We start from the raw sequence: 19,913 nt of genomic DNA, 5'->3' as shown, positions 1-19,913 counted from the left end.
GGAGGGGAGGTGCGCTGAGACCACCATCCTGCCACTGGCCAAGGCGCCAGGGCCTCCAGGGGCAATGCCCTTCCTCGACACTTCCGTCTCTCCAGCCACATTCCCAGCATACCCAGGCCTCTTCCCCTACAAACTACACCCAAGACACAGCCCAGGCAGAGGGTCCTAAAAGCTGAGGCCAAAGAGGAAAACTTTAAGCAACAAGAGACCAATAAGGCTGGTTACAGAGATTTCATTTCCAGATGGAACAAAAATGTGTGTATCTACATATGTGTGCACAAACACGGATACAGGTGATTACTGTTCTCCTACAAAGTCGCAGAAAGCAGCAGAGTTAGCAAGCACTGGACCGTGCTCCTAGGGAAAATGCTGGGTTAGTTTTCTGCAAATTCTGCTTGGCATTTTCTCCAACTAAGTAAGACAAAAGGCTCATGTGTGTTTCTGTTTAACATGTTCACAATGTATGCATGTATGACTACTACTTCTACCACCAGTGGTACCAGCCACCTGATGGGACGGTCATGCATCTACCACCAGCAGTTCAAGCCGATCAGAACCTGTTAAGATACCTTAGGAAGCAGGTGCAATAGCAAATACCTATTTGCTAGGTATTTGGAGGCTGGGGCAGAAGGAATGCAAGTTTGAGGCCAGTCTGGACAATTTAATGAGACCCCATCTCAAAATTGAAAACAAAAATTTTTTTTAAAAATAGAGCCACCCCATGTTCAACCCCCAGCCCAGCACTGCACAAACAAGAAAAAGACAATTTAATAGATAGCGTTGATGTATTAACTTTGAACTTCCAGCTAACAGCCTTCTGGGCCCTGGCTGAAAGAGCCTTGTTGGACACGTACATCTGTGCTCAGGAGCTGCACCCGGCACTCCTATCCCACATCCCAGCTGCACTTGGGGGCCACTTACACAGGGAGGCTGCTGACAAAATGCACAAGAAATCTGAAAAGTGTGGCACTAACTAGACCAAGAACAGGACACGTGGTCACAGGAAAGGTGAGCGCGAAGGCTGAGGTCACCTGGTGCGACCTGGCCTGGGACTCGACACCAGACGACTCCGGTTTTCCACCACTCTGTGGCTCCTGAAAAGGACCTCGGCTGCACCTTACGCATTGATTCGGAGCTGCGAGTTCATCTTAGCAAGGAGTAAACCCGAGAAAGCAGACCCGTGGAGGAGCAGGACCTGCATGCCCATCCACGTCTGGTCCCTCACGCGCACGCACACACGTTTGGACACAGCACAATGCGTGTGAGCGAGTCTGTGACTTCAAAGTCAGGACCTGTTATTATTTTCACGGCTCCTGCTTAGTTTGCCAAAAACAGAAAAATTCCTCAAAGACAGTTTAAATGATTGCGTTATTACGGTGTTATTTTAAGAGGATGTTAATTTTTCGAAGTATAAATATGTGGTAGAAGTTGTCTGTGTCTGACTCAAACCATCCCACATAAAAAGACTGAAAAAGTACAAAAAAGATGACATTATTTCTAGACTTTTTCCTTAAATTTTTCAGGCAGGTCTTTTTTTAAAGAGTAGTAAGCAGCAAATGTTCTTTTTATGTTACTGGATGTGAAATGAGGAATTAAACTTTCACTTGTGCTGATTCATAATGTTGAGGGTAGAGGTGGGAATAAAACAATTAAAACTAACTTTGGAAGAGAGTCGTTAGCTAATTTAGCACCAGGATATATCTTAACAGAAAGAGTGGTTTCATAAATTAATTGATATGTAAGTAGATGCTGGTGAGATGCATTTTATTTTATGTACATTTAAGCTGTGTAAACGAAAAAGTAGAATGATCTGGCTGGGTCAGCACCTCTGAGAGCCCCCTGCTGCCTCAGCAGTCCCATGCACTGCGGTGGCCCTGACATGAGCTGTGGTTGGGGAGAAGGTTCTGTGTGGGGTGCATGCCTGAGGCAGGCAGGTGGCTGTGGGGCCTTCCTAGGCGCCACTCGGGCCCCAAGTTCGGGTTCTTAACACCAAGCTGCAGCCTACAAACCTGGGTCAGAAGATTCGAGACAGGGCCCGGCTCTGGCTGGCGGTGGAGCAAGTTACCCACGGTGAGCCCTGGCTTCCCTGTGGCAGCACCCTCCCGCCAGCACAGTGAGAGGTGTCGCTGTCCCCACTTGCCAGATGAGAAAACTGAGGTCCAGAGAGAAACCGGCCACCCAGCTCATGCAGGGCTGAGGCCAGGATGCTGGCACAGGTGCTCACACGGCCTGTAGGGCAGGGCCACTGTGCATCGGGGACGCATACCTTCAGCCGGTCCCGGAAGCTGAGGACCTGGTACTCCAGCTCCCGGAGCCGGGGCTGCATGGGGCCGGTGGACCTCAATAACTCCAGGACCTCCTGCAGAGGCCGCTCTGGGGCTGCCGCTGGCCCGTTCCTTCCTTCCCCGGGCTCTCCTTCTGCCTGTTCTCTCTGCCTCCTCAGAACCGCGCAGCTGTGCAAGGGGAACCCCTGGGGCAGGCTGGGGCTCTCCACATCCAAGTTCCTCCAGCCCGGCTGCTCCACAAAGGAGCTCCCCGCCAGTGGGACCAGGCCCAGGGGTGGGTGGTCCTCCCGAGCCTCCTCTTCGGTGGAGGCAGGGCCGATGGCCAAGGGCAGGAAGCCCACGTCCAAGGTGGACGCCGATGTGCTGGTCTCGGCATCCTGGGGGTCCTCAGAGCTGAAGGAGTCCATCTCCAGCAACTCCTGACTCCGGCTGTGCAGGCTGGGGCCCTGAAGGTCATTGTCAGACAGGTAGCTGAGGATGGAGGTGGCCCTTGGCCCACCTAGAAGCAAGGCCTGCTGTGCTGGTTGCTGCAGGACAGACTGGAGAGGAGGACATAGGAGCAGCCTCTTCAGCTATCCCAGGGACCAGCAAGATCCCCAAGGGGCTTCCCCACCAACCCTCGTGCCAGGTTGACAAGTCTGCCATGGAGACTGCCATCTCAGAGGGGCCAAATGGACCCTGTTACCTCTGTGCCCTTATCCCCCAGCACCACCACCTTGCCCCCTCCAGCCTCAGTAGCCTCTCTGTTTCTCATACCCTCTGGGCTGCCTTACATATTCCTGCCTCAGGACCTTTGCACTGACTATACTATGCCTAGAACTCCCTTCCACACACATCTTCTTGGCCTGTGCCCTCGCCTCCTCATGTACTTACACAAATGTCACCTGTTCTGGGAACTTGTCCCTGGATACCCTATTTTAAATGCAACTCCCACCTGCTCCAGAAGCCCCCTACCCTTCTGCTGGTTTCCCATGGTCCTTTTGCCCCTTGGGCTGGCTGTGCAGTTCCCTGATCTCGACACTGTCTGCTTCCTCTGAGAATTTTGGCTCCCTGAGGACACAGTGCTCACCTGGCCAAGAGCAGAGCCTGGCACAGAGTTTTGAAGGAGTGCAATGAATGATGAATAAAGGGCTGGTCTGACATGTAATGTGTCGCCAGCATGTCACTGGTGTCTGTGTCCACCTGGCCTGCTCCAGTCTCCTGTCACCCACTAACCCTCACTGCATCCCATGAGCGTGGCCCTGTTCTAATCTGGGGTGCACAGCGAGAATGTCTGAAACAGAAAGCGGAGGCCAAGCCTCGGCTGGGCTGGTAGCAGCCTCCAGAGAGCCTGTTCCTGGCATCCAGAAGAACCAGCCAAGCCCAGGACCAGTTCCCAGGCCCTGGAGTAGAGGGGCAGCATAGGAATGGCACCCAAAAAACACAGAGGGAGCTGGGCCCACCCAGCCCCCCACCGCCTGTCCCCCAGGGCCACCATGGGGTCCCTGCCCAGGGCAGAGCTTGCTCACCAGGTAGTATCTCTCCCGGAAGCTGGGGGTGCTCGGGGGTGTCCAATTGTACAAGGAGCCCTTTCTGCTGCCCAGAGAAATCTTGCCCGTGGGGCTGGGTGACACCAGGGGGCTCTCAGAATCAAAGGGGCTGGAGGAGAGAAGGGAGGCTGGGCGTCCTGCATGGCAACCTGGGAGGCCCCGAGGCTTGTTGTCTTTATTCTGCAAAATAATCCCATGTGCAAGGAACCCTGGAAAGTCCTTTACCCAAAGCCTCTGTCCCCTAACCACCACCCCCTGAGGCAGGGGGACTTGCTGGGGCCAATGTCGCCCTGAAGGGGACAGGACTGATTCGCAGCAGATTTCTCTCACTAAAGCCTCACGAGCGTCTGACACTGACGCTCACTCCACACACAGCGTGTGGGTAAGGGCTGTGGAGGATCTGGGGAGCAGGAGCGGGAGGATCTCAGATAAGGACAGGGTTGCCTGCTGAGAGCCAAGCCCAGGGTGCAGTGCAGCCAGCAGAGGGCGGCACTCACTTCCACACCACCTCCAGCTGCAGCTTGATGGTGCCCAGCTCCGTGATGTCCAGCACAATGGCCTGCGGCTGCGTCCTGAAGAAGTCGGCGATGTCACAAGTCACGGTGCCCACGGCCAGTGAGCTCAGGCCCCGAAGCTCGGTCACCTGAGGGTGAGGACTGGAGGGTGGTGCCTGAGCTGTGCCCTGGGGCCCCCTGCCTGCCCCAGCCCAGCCCCCACCTTGATCTCCAAGTTCTCGTGCAGCGTGGGAACAAAGGCCTTTTCCTCTGAGTCCCAGGTCTGGCTGTTGTCAGACTCGATGCGGCCCTTCAGCCTCCAGCGCTGGCGGCCCAGGCGCAGGAGCACCTTCAGGCAAGGCCGAGGAGGGATGCAGTGGCCGCCCAGGTGGGTCCCCCTCGCCACCTGCCCGGGGCCTCCCTCCCAGACAGGACCCCAGCTAAGTCCCCGAGGGCTGACCCAGACAGTGGCCGTACCTCATACTGGTCCCCAGGGCAGAGGCGCGCGTAGCCCACTAAGCCTGGAACACAGAAGCAGGCTCATCTCCACCCCTGCCCTCCCACAGGGGGACCCCACGGGCTGTCTGCATCAGCACAGGGCGGATGGGCCAGTGCCATGGGTGGCGGACAGGATGGGGGTGCTGGGCCTTCACATCGGAGGCTCAAAAACGTCACACGAGAGCAGACACCAAGGTGGGACCGGCCCTGGGGTTCTGGCCCACACCCCTCCCCTAGAACTCTCAGGGCCCCCAGGAGGACCTGACACCCCAAACGGCCATGTACCTCTCATCCTGATGTGGAACTCGCCCAGGTGGACCTCCAGCGCCCCCTCGATGAGCCACATGTCCTGCAAAGCCCCACAGGTGGCTCAAGGCCTTCACCCACCCACCACTGCAGCCAGAAGAGGGGTCAGGGAGGCGCCCACCTCGGAGCACTCGTGCAGGCTGCGGCCCAGCTCCTGCAGGCTCTCGCGGGACGCGCGGCTCGGCGGGCACCGGGAGAAGGCACGCTGCATGTTGCAGGCACCGTCGCGCAGGCGACACTGGATGCAGTAGCCCTCATACAGCTCCTCCACCTGCAGCCAGTGACAGGACAGGGCCCACACAGCCTGCAGACAGCTCCCCACCTCGACAGGCTGAACCCTACCCAGCGCCTGCCCTGCTGCCCCCACGGACTGTGAGCCCCAGGCCGGGAACCAAGCCTGGCTCATCTTATCTACTCTGTGCCTGTCCCACTGCATATGGTTGGTGCCTAATAAAATCTAGCAAAGGGGCCGGGGATTTAACTCAGTGGTTCTGCCTCCTGCCTTGCAAGCTCAAGGACCTGAGTTCAATCCCAGGTACAAAAAAAAAAAAAAAAAATCTAGCAAGGTGGACCAGTGAACAGGTCTCTTCCTCTCTCTGCTCCAGTTTTTGATGTTAAAAGGAGAGGTCGGTTGTGCTAGCTGCCCACCCTGGGGTTCCGGGAAATAAGGCAACACCAAGAAAGACTGAAGACTCCGAAGGAGTCTGTGTGGCCCTGGGCAAATCCCTGTTTTCTGGCCTCTGCTTTCTCATCTGTGCAGTGTGTTCATGGGCCCTCCTGGCCTCTAAGATTTAGCATGAGGTCTTTCTGCTAAATGGGCCCGAGACCAGCAGGCATCTGCAGTCACCCAGGCTCTGCAACCTCCACTCACCCTCAGCCCTCTCCAGCTGTGCAGCGCCCTGGGACCTTGCCCTGCCCAGCGGCCTCCCCAGCCTCTGTCAGCCCCTCAAGGCCACCCTACCCCACCCTGTGACTCCCCGGGGCCACGCACCTTGCTGATGTGGAACTCCATCTTCCGGATGTGCCTTTCCACCCAGCGCGTCTGCTGCTCCCAGGAAGAGAAAAGATCCTTTAAAAGCACCTTGGGCCTCCTGCCAGGCCCCACCGCCCTCCATCTGGTCCCAGCATAGAGGACAGGGCCCAGCCCCTCACCAGCCTTGAGGAAGGCTCACCAAGCCTCAGTTTCCCCATTTGTAAAATGGGAAGAAACCCAAGTATTTCCCCTCAGAGCAGCAGGGAGGATGGGACAGGATGCAGGAAGTTTCGCTCACCTTGTCCAGGTCATAATAGAAGGCCTGTGGGGGAGAAAAAGAGGGAGGCAGAAGGTGTCAGAGCCCTGGTGCTTCTCCAGGCTACATTCAGAGACACCTTAGTTCCGAGGACAAAACTCTAGGGCCTGCAGCCAGCCTGCTCTGTCCTTCAAGGCCTGTAGTCTCTGGGCCATTGCTAGGTCCAGAGGAAAGAGACATTAAATACACACACTTTGCATGAGGCAGTTCTAGGCCTGGTGCTGCTATTTTCCTGGTGTGTGTCCTGGGCAAGTTACTCCACCTCTATGAACTGCCACGTCCTCATATGTAAGATGGGCATTGATAGCATCTACTCCACTGTGGGCTACCAGGGGTAAAGGATTCAGCCAGTAGGCAACTCCTTGGGGCCTATTGTGCTTTGAGTGTGGCATAACTCCAGCCAGGGCCAGAAGAACTTGGGGAGACAGAGAGCATCGCCCCATGAATTCAGGCCTTAGCAGTGTCTGCCCAGAATGTGGCTGAGGAAAGGAGACAAGATCAGGACAGCCCAACCTTTCCATAAGGGATAGATAGTAAACATCTCAGGCTTGGACAGCCTTGGAGTCTTTAGACCGAAAGGCCCTGCCATTGTGGTGGAGGCTGTATGCAAATGCGTGGGTGTGGCCAGCAGGTTTTAAGGCACAGTCTCCTGGGTGCCTGAGAGTCTGTCTACCTGAGAGGGGGCAGGCTCTAGGAGGGCACAGACCCACGGAGAAGAAAAGTAAGATGTGGAGCGCTGTAAGTCAGCTACTGACCCCAAACTTCTCTGTGTGCATGCGTATGTGACATGATTGTGTCACCAGGGAGAGAGAAAGGAAAGATAAATAGTAGGTTGAAGAAGGAAGGCTACACGGATGGGGCAGAGAAGATGAGGGAAGTGTCAACCAGAGGGAAAGAACTAAGCCCCCAAAAGGCGATTTTCTCATGGATGCATTTAGAGATCATGACATTAAAACTCCACTTAAGAAATAAGCAGAAAGATTCCAAGATTTAGAAAGGAAGAGCATCTGCATGGGCTTCTCAGAAATCAGTGTAGTGGTGAAATTCAAAGCAGCTGCTGCCAGGGCAGCCTTTCCATGGGGCAGCCCCAGAACAGTCACCCTGCCCTGGCCTCAGTGTGCTCGTTGGTGCCACAGGAGCAGCTAAAGCACACACGTATTTATGCACTTACTTCTGGACCTCAGAGAACAGGGATGGCTCCTGGCACGGGAACCATGCAGTGGTATGGAGGAGGCGGGCTCCAGGACCAGCAGGGTTTTGGCAGAGCCTCCTCTGCCATCTGCACTGGGCACTGCACAGCCACCCGCAAAGGATGAGGGACACAGAGCTGGCCGGGCTTTCCTGCCCCACGTGGCTGGCACAGGTGTGAGGCTCAGAACAGTGTTCCCTACCCTGCTGGCCACCAGGCCTTCTCCCCGGGAGCCAGGGCAGAGACAGGAAGACTCCCTTCCCCTCCGTGGGCTTCTAGCCGCTCAGCACACTGGCAGCCTGCGGGCACTGAGGCTAGAGGAGGAGGATCCCACAGCAGCAGGGCCCATGGCTTTTGTTTCCAACTCTGACCCACAGGGTCAGGTGGGGTTTGCACAAGGTATGGTGGGGAGAGGAGAGGAGGCTGGGGGCCCTGCCTGGCCTGGACAGAGCGATCCTCCTGCTGGAGGGGTACAGGTCCCCACTCAGGGGACCCTGGCGATGTCACTGGGTAAGATACAGGATTCCCAGTTGGAATCTGCACTTCCCATAGACAATGAACAATTATTTAGTATCAGGACAGTATTTCCCAAAGGTCACACAAAGAGTCATTGGTTGTTTGTCTGAAAAGCAAATTATCTGGGCACTGTTGGTTGTGCTCATTTTCATTGTTTGCTTTGTTTTGTTGTTAAACCTGGCTCTGGTAAGGGAGCAACCAAACCCAGAGCAGCTGAGCCTTGAGCTAGACTGTGGGGTGGGGGGGACCCATCCCAAAGGTACATCTCTAGGGATGGAGAAAAAGTGCAGACCACTGAATGTCGGGGGAAATACACAGGCTCCAAAAGGAATAGTGTCCGGGGCCACTGGGACACGTGGAGAAACAGCCCCTTTCCGGGTGATACAAGCCTCTCTGCCCGGCGTGCCTGATGGCCAAGGCCTATAAAATAGGACCACCTAAAGCCGGGAGCCCGCGCGTCTCCACTCACTCGCCTGCCTTGGGTTTTCCTAGAACCAAGAGAAGGAGCCCAGGCGCCCTGCAACTGTGCACTGCAGCGCCTGCCTGGACCGTTCAACCCGTCAGGGCCAACGTGACATTCACACACCTCAAAAATCCAGGCCCTCCCTGAGCCTGAGCCTGGCTGACTGGGGCTGGGGCGGGGAGGGGTCTCACCAGCCTGGAATTCCTCCCAGTGTCCGTGTGGCGTCCGGACAGGTAGTCCAGCTCGGCCTGCTGCAGACACAGGTACTCCCTGCAGTGGAGACCAAAGAAGACCGAAATGGAAAAGAGCAAGGAGGGCCGGGGTTTAGCTCAGTGGTTCCCCTGCCTGCCCCGAAAGCGCAAGGACCCAAGTTCGATCCCCAGTACCAAAAAAAAAAAAAATGAGCAAAGAAAGGAGAAGAAAGCAGCCAGCTGACTCTGTTCCTGGACATGGCCCAGGGCTCTCGGGCGTTCCCAGCCCACGGTCAGGATGCACATTTTAAAGACAGGCAAACTGACTCTCACAGGCAGTGAGTAACCCAATCAGGGTCACATGGCAACAGGGAGGGTAAACACAGGCCTGAAACCACGCCATAGCCTCCCATTGTCACCCTGTGTCATGCCTGCTTCCGGTCTGGGGGCCAGCCCGTGGGGGTCAGTGTGGCTGGGGAAGGAAGGCAAGGGGCCCCCTGGTGTGGCCCCAAGGGCCAGGATTCAAGGCGCAGCCATTCAGAATGCCAGAAGCTGCCCATCACTGGTGTTAATGTTGTGACAAAGTAGTGGCAGACACGGGGAAGGGTCTCTCAGAGTGTAGGCTGGGGAAGGGTGTCCTGGGAAGGAGGAGCAGCATTCGGTCCAGCAAATGCCACAATCCAAGCTAGAGAAACAGAGAACCCTGCGCTGCCCTGGGGGGCTGCTCAGAGGGAGCCACGGCACAGGTGCACGCAGGAGGATGGTGCACTCCGATGCTGACAGTTGAGCCACGGTGGGAACAGGAAGTGAACCATGAAAGGTAAGTCTAGAAAGGCCGGGGTCAGAAAGGGCCCTAAAAGCTCTCCCAGGGCTGGAGGCAGCCATGGAAGAGATTTGAGCAGAAGAAGGGATGGCAGAGTGGAGGAGGGAAGGCGCTGTGGAGCGAGCAGTGAGGGCTGCAGCAGACAGACCAAGGCCGAGGAGGCGCTGTTCGGACCCAGCTGAGGGGAGGAGAGAGTGTGGGCTGAGTGCCTGCTTCTGCCAACGACACCATGCAATAGTGACACATGGCCGAGCTCCTGTCCTTGCTCAGAAGACCTCTCACTTGGGGCCAGCTGAATTTCCCTTAGTGGGACCTGACAGTGGGGTGGGACACAGCAGAGAGCCGGCCTGCACAGAGACAGGCAATGTGCCAGCTTGGGGACTTTCAACATGAGGCAGCCGGGGTGGCTGGAGTCGCAGCAGTGCTGCCACGCTGGGGTGGAGCTACCATGAGCCCACGGGGACACCACCTGCCTGCTGAGCAGGTGCCTGGTCCCTGTTCCCTGTCCCTGTCCCCGTCAGGAGGGGAAGGGGGCTGTGGGCACGGATGGTCCTCCTGGTTGGGGTGAGGAAGAGGACCCAGACCAGCCGCCATCCAGCCCCCAACAGACCGATGGGGCCTCCTCGGCTGATCCCTGGCCAGGCGGCCCCAAGACCAGAGTCACCCCCTCCTGCCTTCAGAACTTGGGGTCCACCTGGCTTCCCTGAAGGTGAGCCCCCTTGACCATGAAGACAGAGTATAAAACAGCCCCTCCTCTCCATTTTAACTTTCTGGCTTCACATTACACATTGTTTAAGTCAGGAGAGAACACAAACGGGGAGTGGTGGCCTCAGGAGGCCAAGGCAGAGAGGTTAGAAATTCAAGCCCAGCCTGAGCAATGAGGCAAAATCTTGTCTCAAAATGAAATAAAAAGGGCTGGAAACATAGCTCAGTGGTAGAGCACTTGCCCCTCATATATGAGGCCCTGGATTCAATCCCCAGAACTGAAAAAAAAGAGTATAATTGGAAAACCATTTATCCTAACCTGTTTGAATTTTTAACCAACTCTGTTTCTCTCTGGAGATCTCATTAAAGCCAAAGCTGGGTCATATCCTTCCTCCACATAGACCCTCCATGACTCCCGTTTCCTCCAGGCTGAACACTGGAGGCCTCACCACAGCCCACAGCCCCAAACCCTTGCTCTGCAGCATCCTTCTGACTCTAGCCTCTCCCTTGCCTCTGCCCCTGGGCCCTTGCACTGACTCCTGCACCCTGGAATGTTTGCCGTTAGCTGTATGGCTCACTTCCGGGTCCTTGGGTGTTTCCCCACATCTTGGCTCTGCCTCGCTTAAAACCATCCCTATGCCTCCCTGCTCAGATTTCTTTTCCTCTGTGACACTTGCGTCATCCGACATGCCTGTGTTTTACTTCTCTGTATTGTTTGTGGTCTGTCTGGAATCAGCACCACAGGGCAGGAGTTTTGTCTGTTTTGTTCCCTGTCCCCTGCACCTCAATAAGTAAGTTTGTGACTGATTCTCCCTGACCTGCCCTCTGCCCCATAAGCGATAACCACCAGTCTCTCCTTCGCTAGAAGAGCCCAGGCTCCTTGGGCTGCACCAGGGCCTGTTCTCACTAAGGGAGCGGCCGGGAGCCCTGTGCGCCTCTCACGTAGACCCGCTGCGCTCCCTGGAAGAGACAGAGGTCAGCAAAGGGGGACCCCAGCACCCGCTTACTTGAGGCCATGCTTCAGGGCTGCGAAGATCCTCTTCACCTGCTGGGGGTTGGGGTCCAGGTCGGCGGGCGCCTTGCGCAGCGTGCCATAGGTCTTGGGGTGTTTCGCCGGGGACCTCGACCTCACGGAGTTCTTGTTGGTCAGCTTCCTGCGAGAAGGGATGAGGAAGGGAGGGCAAGGTGTGCGTCAGGACAACAGCCCCAGGGCAGGCACGTGGGAGTCAGGAGACCTGGCTGGGTTCCATCCCAGCACCTCCAGCTTTGCTGAGAAACTTGAGGCTCTCTGAGCCTCAGTTTCCTCATCTGCAAAAAGAGGGGCCTGCACTTGAGGCTTAAGAATAGTCATGAAAAGCTGGAATCTGAAATGAACTTGCAGTCAAGCAAGCTGCAGGAACAGCATGTTCTGGCTGGGCCAGCAAAGCAGCTCGGAGGCCAGGCCGAAGCCCGTGTTTGTCCAGGGGCACTCGTCGCCCTGCCCCGGCGGGCGCCCTCTGTTAACAGCACCGGGATTTCCCTCCGGGCAGCCCCCCAACTCTGCCTCTTATACTCAGGCTTCAGGGAGAAGGTGCCTGTCTCTCAACCATGCTTCCACACATTTCCATCCACACATGCACACAGGGGCATCCGGGGGCAAACACACTTCCCAGGGACAGTTTAGTCAATAAATTCCACACCTTGGCCCAGGGTGAGGCATGGGACAGAAGTCTGGCCAATAACAGCCAGAAATTTGGTTCAGATTCACAGGAGAGGAAGTGATCCTTTCTGCTGGCATTGCTAACTTGGGGAACATACTCCTCTTACCACCATGTAGGGAAAACAGATCCAACACAGAAAGAAGCAGATGGAGTCAGACCACATGCATATGATAAGGAGTTCCTGGATCCAGCTATTCCTGAAGCTGGACCTGCCCTTGGACTTTGCCAATCTATGACCCAGTTGGCTCTCTTTTTGGCTTAAGCCAGTTGGAGTTGGGAGCATAGACTGGATGATCCTAAGAATGAACATCTTTCAGCAGTGACAGCCCATTAGAGACATACCATCATCTTAGAACTAAATACAGCAGTACGGGGTCAGCTTTCAGTGGCACCTCAGCCTCTCCCTAGGACCCCATCCCTCAGGCAGTAGGCTTGAGCACCAGACTGGCTGGTGCAGTCTTCACTCCCGAAGCTGTGCAGAAGCCCATGCTGGGCCCTCTGAAGAGGTTCCCAGATGCCATGCACAGAGAATCCTGGGTGGGTTCTTCCGGTCCAAGCTGAGGGTGTGCAGGGGTCTGGGTCCCAGCCAGCCCTGCCCAGTGGCTGCAGGGCTGCATTCTCACCAACAGTTTGGGGCCAGTTCCTAAAGGGGAGCTGCAGGCCTCCCCAAGCTCTGCTTTCTGCATGTGCCGGAAGCTGGCTGCAAACAGGGCACAGGTCCCCACTGACCGGGCTGGGCGCAGCGGGGCTGGGTGGGCCCCATCCTGCCTCAGCCCCCTGGTCCTGGATGGCTGGACCAAGAGCAGAGTGACGATCCTTAGGCATCTGCATTTGGGGGTTCTTCCATTAGAGCAGCTTTGCCTCGACACTTCCCAAGGCTCAGCTTTGTCATCTGCAGAATGGGGGCAAGGACAGACCCAACAGCTGAGATGCTACGAGATGCCGGGTTCAACATTGGTACGAAGGAGGCACTTAGTAGGTTCTTTATAAATGTTAGCCAAAACATTGTTTTGTTTTTCAAGATTTTTGTTTGTTTTATTTTGCAGTGCTGGGAATAAAAGCCAAGGTCTCACACATGCTAGGTGAGCACTGTACCACTGAACTACCTCCCCAGCCCTTTTTCTCTTAAGACAGGATCTCACTAAACTTCGCAGGCTAGGCTCAAACTTGTAATCCTCCTGTCTCAGCCTCTCAAGTAACTGGGATTACAGCCATGCACCATTACACCCGGTTAGCTGTCATACCAATAATCACATGCATGCTGTTTCTTTTTTTTGGTATTGAACTCAGGGATTGAACTCAGGACCTTGTGCTTGCCAGGCAGTCACGGTCCCACTGAGCTACATCCTCAGCCCTCCATGCTGTTTCTTTCCCCTCCCTCACAGCCTAGGAAGTAGGAGGTGCTCAGTTAATACAAGCCTCACTGAACAGGGAGGAAACAGCCTGCCACAGGGATTGGCGAGCAGGGAGCCTCAGTCCAAGCTTATAGGTGACAGAGCTGGGATCCAAACCCAAACCATGCACATCCTCAGCTAGGTCCTAAAGGACTCAACCAGGACTCTAGAGGACTTGTTCGGCTCTGTTCGGAGGCCCCACCTCCACCCCGAGCGTGGACCCAGCAGGCCGAAAGGGGAGGCCTGAGATTTTGCATTCTACCTTGTTCCCAGGTGTATCATTCCTCTTGGTTCCCGAACCACCCTTTGATGGGCTTCAGGGCTTCACCGAACGGACAGCTTCCCACCAAAGAGCCTGAGCCCGAGTCCTCCCCAGGCTCAGTCCACAGGGGCAGCGGAGGACAGCAGTCTGGAGGGCCAGATGGGGGACAGCAGTCACAGCTCCGGCTTCTTTGCCAGCCCTGAGAGAATGGCCACCGGGCCACTGCCCTGCCTGGTCCCCAAGAGGCTCTAGGGCAGCCAGGCTATATTTCCAGCTGGGCCAGATGCTGCACATTCCATGCATAGACATGACGCCACTGTTTACTCTGCACGGGGCTGTCCCCGAGTCCCCTGCTGACCCAGATGGCCCTAGAGCCAAGCCTGTGGTCCCCACCACAGCAGCACACCTGGATCACAAACCCACTCACACCAGCCTCAGGTTCCCCACCTGTAAAGGAAGGACAGAAGAGTGCCTACCTCACAGAGCTGTCATGGCACAGCCATTCACTCAGCACACAGTAACTAAGCACCTGTGACACACCAGCCAGCATTCTAGGGGCTGGATGCAGGGCAGTGACCAAAATGGACAAATCGCCTGCCCCTGTGGGCTGACAGCCAGCTGGAGAGACCGAGGGAAGGGGCAAAGTGCCGGCTCTGGAGCCCGACACTGAGGTCTGTATCCTCCTGCTCTCCCACAGACAGGCTGTGCGCCCTTAGGTAAGTTATCCAACCTCTCTGTGCCTCCGTTTTCTAATCTGTAAAATGGGAACCAGAGCAAGGGTGGCTGTGAGGGTAACCTGGGCTAAAATACAAAGGATTTCAAATAATGCCTGGCAAAGAAGCACCATGCATGTGTCAGAGTTCAAGTCTCATCAGATGGTACCAAGAAGAAAACTAAAGTAGGACAGGAGGTAATGAAGTCAAGGAGTGGACCAGAAGGCCCTCCAGTCTGGCAGCAGGGGAGCAGGGTGCTGTGCCCAGGGCTCTGCTATTGCCCAGTCACAGCTGCTGGCATCCACAGAGTCCATGACAAGCGATGTTTGCCGAGGCCCGGGGGCGCGCCCCCTCCTCCCTCGCCCTCCCTGGGGCCACATCACCCACCTCTGGAAGTGCGCCCTCCACAAGGTCGCCATCTCCAGGCGCAGGAGAGGTGGGTTCCTGGCGGTGGGCAGGTGGGCGTGGGTCGCTCTGGGCCTGGCCCCCTTTCCCTCTACCTACAAGCCTGAGGCCGGCTCCCCCTCTGGTGTCCCAGGGCAGGCCGGGCCGGCCGCGATGCGTGCGTGCGCAACCACAGATGCTGAAATCAGGCTTCGAGTCAGGCCCGGATGTCACAAGAGCCGGCAGGGCGCAGCCTCTGGGGCCGGATGTGTCTCCAGCTCAGCCCAGAGAGGACTCAATAAATATTAAACAGCACCCGGCACGCCTGACGACTCGGACAGGCACGTGTGCCCCAGGGGCCCGGCGGTCACATGTGGCTGCGCTGCCATCGAGGGCCTTGGCACAGGCTGCTGCTGGGTCAGGTCAGGAGCTCCAGGCGGCACCCGCCCAGCCCCAGCCCTTGCAGCGCCACCGGATGGGCTCTGGAGGCTCAGGGTGGAGGACAGACCCGGACGTGAGGCCCTCTCCTCCCCGCACAGGCTGCAAGGTCTGCCTCCCCGCAAGCTCAGTCATAGTGTTCACGCCCATATGTCTCAGGAGACCCAACAGAGGCATTGCCAGGGAGGCGAGCACATGGCAGGGGCTCCCAGCCCAGCAGGAATCCGCCCAGCAGCCTGGGAAGGGGCGGGCAGGACAGGGGTTAAGGGCAACTGTGACTCTCAGTTGGGGAAGAATGGGACAATATCAGGGTCTGCCCCCATCCCTCCTTCAGCGCCTAGAAAATGGAAATGGCCTTCCTGTGGCAGTCACGCATGACTTAGTATAAGATTTCACCATGAGGTTGCTTCCAAGTGAATTCTCTGCACACTAGAAAGCTGTCTGTGTCAAAGCGGGGATAGGGAGGACTGGGAGCAAGGGAGGCATCAGCCCTTGGTATCTAAAAAGAGCCCTGCTCTCCTGCCCGAGGTCCCTGGCCTGACCCACCCCAGAGCCGAGTGTCTGGGCAGCCTGGCTGTTCCAGCCTGCTTGGGTTACCTGGGAAATAAGGCCAGAAGGTGAGGCCTGAAACCCAAGCCAGGCTGTCCAGCTGGAGCCACGGGTCAGGACGGGGACAGGAAGTAAAAATAGATGCTCTTCCTCCCTGTCACTTCCTTTCTTACTCCTGGGCGGGGGACAGCAGAGGCTGAGGCCCCAGGGTGGCCACTCAGGGACCCGGACTAGCTGGACCAGGCCTTTTCTAGCTCCCTTAAGGAAAAGGTAGGGTCCGGGACATGGACAGTGCTGGCCTGGGCTGGTGGCCCATGAGCCTGAGTGTCAGGGACCAGGTCACTCTGTCCGCTTCCCCCCAGAGTGCCGAGAGCATGGGGCACTTTGTGGGGAGAGTTCCCACTGGGGCCTGAGGGGCCACGTCCCTTGGCCATGTGGCCTACACAGCTGGCCCCCCAGCCCTGATGTGGACCCCCAGGGTGGGGACAGCAGGAGTCCCAGGAAGAGGCAGCTCAGAAGCAGTGAGACCCTGGACGCTGTACCTGCAGCGCTCCCAGCCGCACTTCCGGGCCCCCACATTTCCTTTCCGAGCCCTGAACTCCTGGGCACTGGGTGCTCATCCCTCTGGGTCTTTGGCTGCATTTCATCCCATCTGAAGTCTCTGCTTGAGCCCTTCGTGGCCCCTCAACTGAGAACATGTCTCAGTTCTCTGCAGCCACAAGCCCCTTCTGAGCAGGGTCCCGCGTACCAGCCACACGTCTGCTTTCTGTCCCACAAAGCTCATTTGCCTCAGGACCTCTGCACCTGCTGTCCTGTCCACCTGAAGAGTTCCCCATCCCCTACCTGCTCAGGACCTGCTTCTTCTGTCCTTCCGTCTCCCTGCCCCAGCCCTGCAGGGAAGGCTGGCCGTCCTCCCCACACCCTCTTCTTGGTCCTGCATAGCCCTTGCCAACGCTGAATCCATCTTCATTACTGTATTCTTATTGTTGCTCCCACCCCCCACCAGGAGGGTGGAGTCTGTCCCCAGAGCCTGGCATGGCCTAGGTCTCCTTACACATCTGTTGAGGACCCAGGGATTCCTAAGGGTGCTCCTAGCTGAGACACCAGGATTCCAGCCAGATGGAGGTGTGGCTGCCCCTCGGACACACCTGGGTATGAGCGGCCTGTGCAAGGTGAGTGACTAGGTCCCTAGGGAGGGTCCATCATGCAGCCATTGAACCCAGAGCTCAGGGAATGTGGAAGGGGGCCTGGCCTGCCTGGGGCCCAGGGTCCTCCCTGGGGCCTGCAGGACACCAGGCCCTGGAGAAGCAGCAGCAGAAGCAGGCAGGACAAGTGCTCCAGGTAAGACCTGAGGGGGAGATCAATGCCTGGCATGCAGGAGCAGGAAGGAGGCTGGGGGGGATCACAGGGCCTCAGCCACTGAGGGCATGGACTGCAGCCTAAGTAGTAGTGGACACTGGGGGCTCCAAGCAGGGGTATGGCAGCAAGAGACATGCTTGTTGCCCACTCACTGGCCAGCCAGGTTCTGCACCCTGCTGTGGCTGGGGACCCTACCTGTCACCCACCCACTCAGACAGGTGAAGGTTTGGGGCTCTCAGGATGCCAGAAACCTGCCCCTCAGGCCTGCCAGCTGGTAGACGGTTCCCTGGGGGCTGGCACAGTACCTGTCATGGCTGGGTCTGGATGTCCCCCCAAAGCCTCATGCAGCATAGGCTGGTGGAGCTAGAGTGTGTGACACCGGGATTGATTCATGGTGCGATGCTAGGCTCAAGGGCACTGGGATTAAGGGTGTGAGTTCTACCTGCCCTAAGCAGCCTGGATAATATAAAAGAGGCAGAGAGACGCTGTTAAGGCCCCTTGCTTGCTTGCTTTTGCTGCCTTCTGCTTGCCGTAACTGATTCTTCTCTGTGTTGCACCTCTGCCAGGCCACCCTGCCTTGGAGTCAGCTGATTATGGACTGAAACCTCTACAAACTGTTAGTTACACAAACCTTTCCCCCTTTAACTTTGGGAGTCAGGTATTTTGTCTCAGTAACAAGAGAAAAGTAACACAATGCCCAACATGAGACTCTAGGACAGCCAGGCTGAGTCATGGGCTGCAGCCCCCAGGAACAGGGACTTCTCACCCCAAGTCTATGAGGTGGCCCAGCCCAGCCAGCATCTCTCGTGAGCTCATGGCCATGGTGACAACATGAGAGGGAAGAACATGCATGACTCCCAGTTTTCAGATGAGGAAGCCAGGGCTCAGAGACATGAAGTCACTTGCTCCAGGTCACAGAGCCGGGATAGCCCCATTGCCCAGGGTACCAAACAGGAAGAACATTCCTTCCTAAACCCGCCCCCAGGAGATGGAGTCCCAGCTCTGGAGCAGTTTTACTGTGTGACCTTGGGCCAGTGGACTCACTACTCTGAGCTCCTTTTGCCATGTAGGCCTGATATGCCAGCCAGATTGACCTCAGAGCATCTGAAACGATAACTGCTCTGATCTCAAGGAAATTGTAGGTTTCTTGCAGCCCTGAGTGTGTCTATGTGTCTCTCTGTCTGTCCTTCCATTCTCTTGGCTCCAATCTGGACATGAAGGAGCCTCGGGTCACTGGTGGCCCCTGTCCTTCCTGTTCCTCCAGTAAGCCCTGCGCCCAGGACACTGCGTGATGGGGGGTACTTACGCAATCCTCCAGCTCTGGGTGCCACTGAAGCCCGCAAAGGAGGCGCTGCGGCCCACGGCCCCCATGGCCCCCATGGCCCCGGCATCCCCAGGGGACAGGAACCGCACCCTCACCGACATGGTCGTCACCTGCAAGGAGAGGACAGGACGGTCAGCTTGGCACGCCCACCTCCGGAGTGCTGACTGTGGGACGCATCCTGGTGCCATCCCTCTGAGTCTCACCCCGGCCCCACCGCACAGGGCAGCTGGTACTGTCTCAGGCTCACAGTGGAGAAACTGAGACTCCCTGAGGTCGCTATACTCTGCGTGCAGGTTCTTCCTGTGCCTGCGATGCTGCCCCTGGAAAGCAGGAGTCATGGAACTGTGCCTCCAGGCCCAGCCCTCTCACCTCCATGACCCTTGGTGCTGAGCATCTACTGTGTGCCGGACACTGCACTGGCGACACAAACCATGTGCCCGGCCAGTCAGGCAGCGCCCAGCGGTAGAGACACACCAGGGACCATTGTGGTCCAGAGTCTGCAGTGAAGTGCCAGGGCCCTGCTCCTGACCCTGCTGAGGAGGTGACCAGAGCTGGGAAGGCCGAGCAGCATGGGGGCAAAGATGGGGTGAAGCAGCAGGAGCCATGGGGCACAGGTCTGGGTGGAGTGCAGAAAGATGAAGGTCCAGAAACATAAAGGAGGTGGGGGCAGAGAGGCTGGCAGAGCACAGGTCCCCAGCAGCCTCGGGAGCCCCAGGGGGGCTTTGGCCTTGCACCTGAGCAAGGGTAGCAGGAGCCAGGGAGGGCTTTGAGCAGGGAGATACACCCCAGGTCACAGCCTCCTCACAGCAGGGGCTGCCATCGTCCCGAACCCATTGCCCTGTCTCCGGCCCAGGCTTCAGTGATGCCAGCCCAGGACCCTGGCTGTCTTCTCTTTTTTCCAAACCATCTCTAGGTTGGAAAAATGCCCCACATCTCTTGGGAACATAGCCCTTCTGGCCAGTACCTTCTAGAGTGGGCAGTCGGAAAGTTCTCTTTCATATCTAATCTAAATCTCTGCTGCTACAGTTTCGTCCTCCTCAGCCAGGGTGTTGTCCATCAAAGGATTCTGGGGACCCTGCTGCCCAGAGCAAACCACAAATGGTGCTACCACACCCAGGCCTCCTGTACACAAGCGAGCCTGCAGCTCCAACAAGGCCACATCCACCCAGCGTTCAGTCCTGCATCCTGTTATCAGCTGCCAACAGGGCTCGGAGCCCTCACTCAGCACCCTAAACCCATCTGTGTCCCCCCACCCCCAGTCCCCATATGCAGCATGGGAAAGCATCAGAAGCAAGGAAGCCAGTCCTGGGTTCAAGTCCCACTGTGCCCCAGCTGGCTCTGGGCCTCAGTGATCACAACTGTGAAATGGGAATTCAGAAGAGACCTTACCTCACAGAAGGGCAGAGGACACAATGCACTCAGAGCCCACAGAGTGCAAAGGTCACCCAGGAAGAGCTGGCTGGCTGCACACCTGGCTCATGGAGACTCCACCCTGGACGTGA

The 19,913-nt window shown here is 57.1% G+C and overlaps 1 protein-coding gene across 7 annotated transcripts in view; it reads right to left on the bottom strand.

Moving 5' to 3' along the window:
* The window catches only part of Ripor3 (RIPOR family member 3), a 73,498-nt gene that overhangs the window by 9,668 nt on the left and 43,917 nt on the right, over nucleotides 1-19,913 (bottom strand). For 3 of the 7 annotated variants that reach the window (XM_021238957.2, XM_021238958.2, XM_021238960.2), the window contains exons 2-13: nucleotides 18,394-18,521; nucleotides 11,296-11,442; nucleotides 8,761-8,839; nucleotides 6,384-6,407; nucleotides 6,104-6,157; nucleotides 5,234-5,383; nucleotides 5,092-5,155; nucleotides 4,786-4,829; nucleotides 4,532-4,657; nucleotides 4,312-4,457; nucleotides 3,794-3,923; nucleotides 2,267-2,824 (exon numbers count right to left, since the gene is read on the bottom strand). In XM_021238957.2, the coding sequence (XP_021094616.2) occupies nucleotides 2,267-2,824; nucleotides 3,794-3,923; nucleotides 4,312-4,457; nucleotides 4,532-4,657; nucleotides 4,786-4,829; nucleotides 5,092-5,155; nucleotides 5,234-5,383; nucleotides 6,104-6,157; nucleotides 6,384-6,407; nucleotides 8,761-8,839; nucleotides 11,296-11,442; nucleotides 18,394-18,521 (1,650 nt within the window). The other 4 variants (XM_087197712.1, XM_021238961.2, XM_021238962.2 and 1 more) reach the window with 4 other exon arrangements.

Source organism: Heterocephalus glaber, unplaced genomic scaffold (genome assembly GCF_053883595.1).
Source record: "Heterocephalus glaber isolate CG9 unplaced genomic scaffold, H.glaber_assembly_v1.0 deba00001673, whole genome shotgun sequence".
Classification (NCBI taxonomy): domain Eukaryota; kingdom Metazoa; phylum Chordata; class Mammalia; order Rodentia; family Bathyergidae; genus Heterocephalus; species Heterocephalus glaber.
This window is presented reverse-complemented; position numbering and strand designations above follow the sequence as displayed.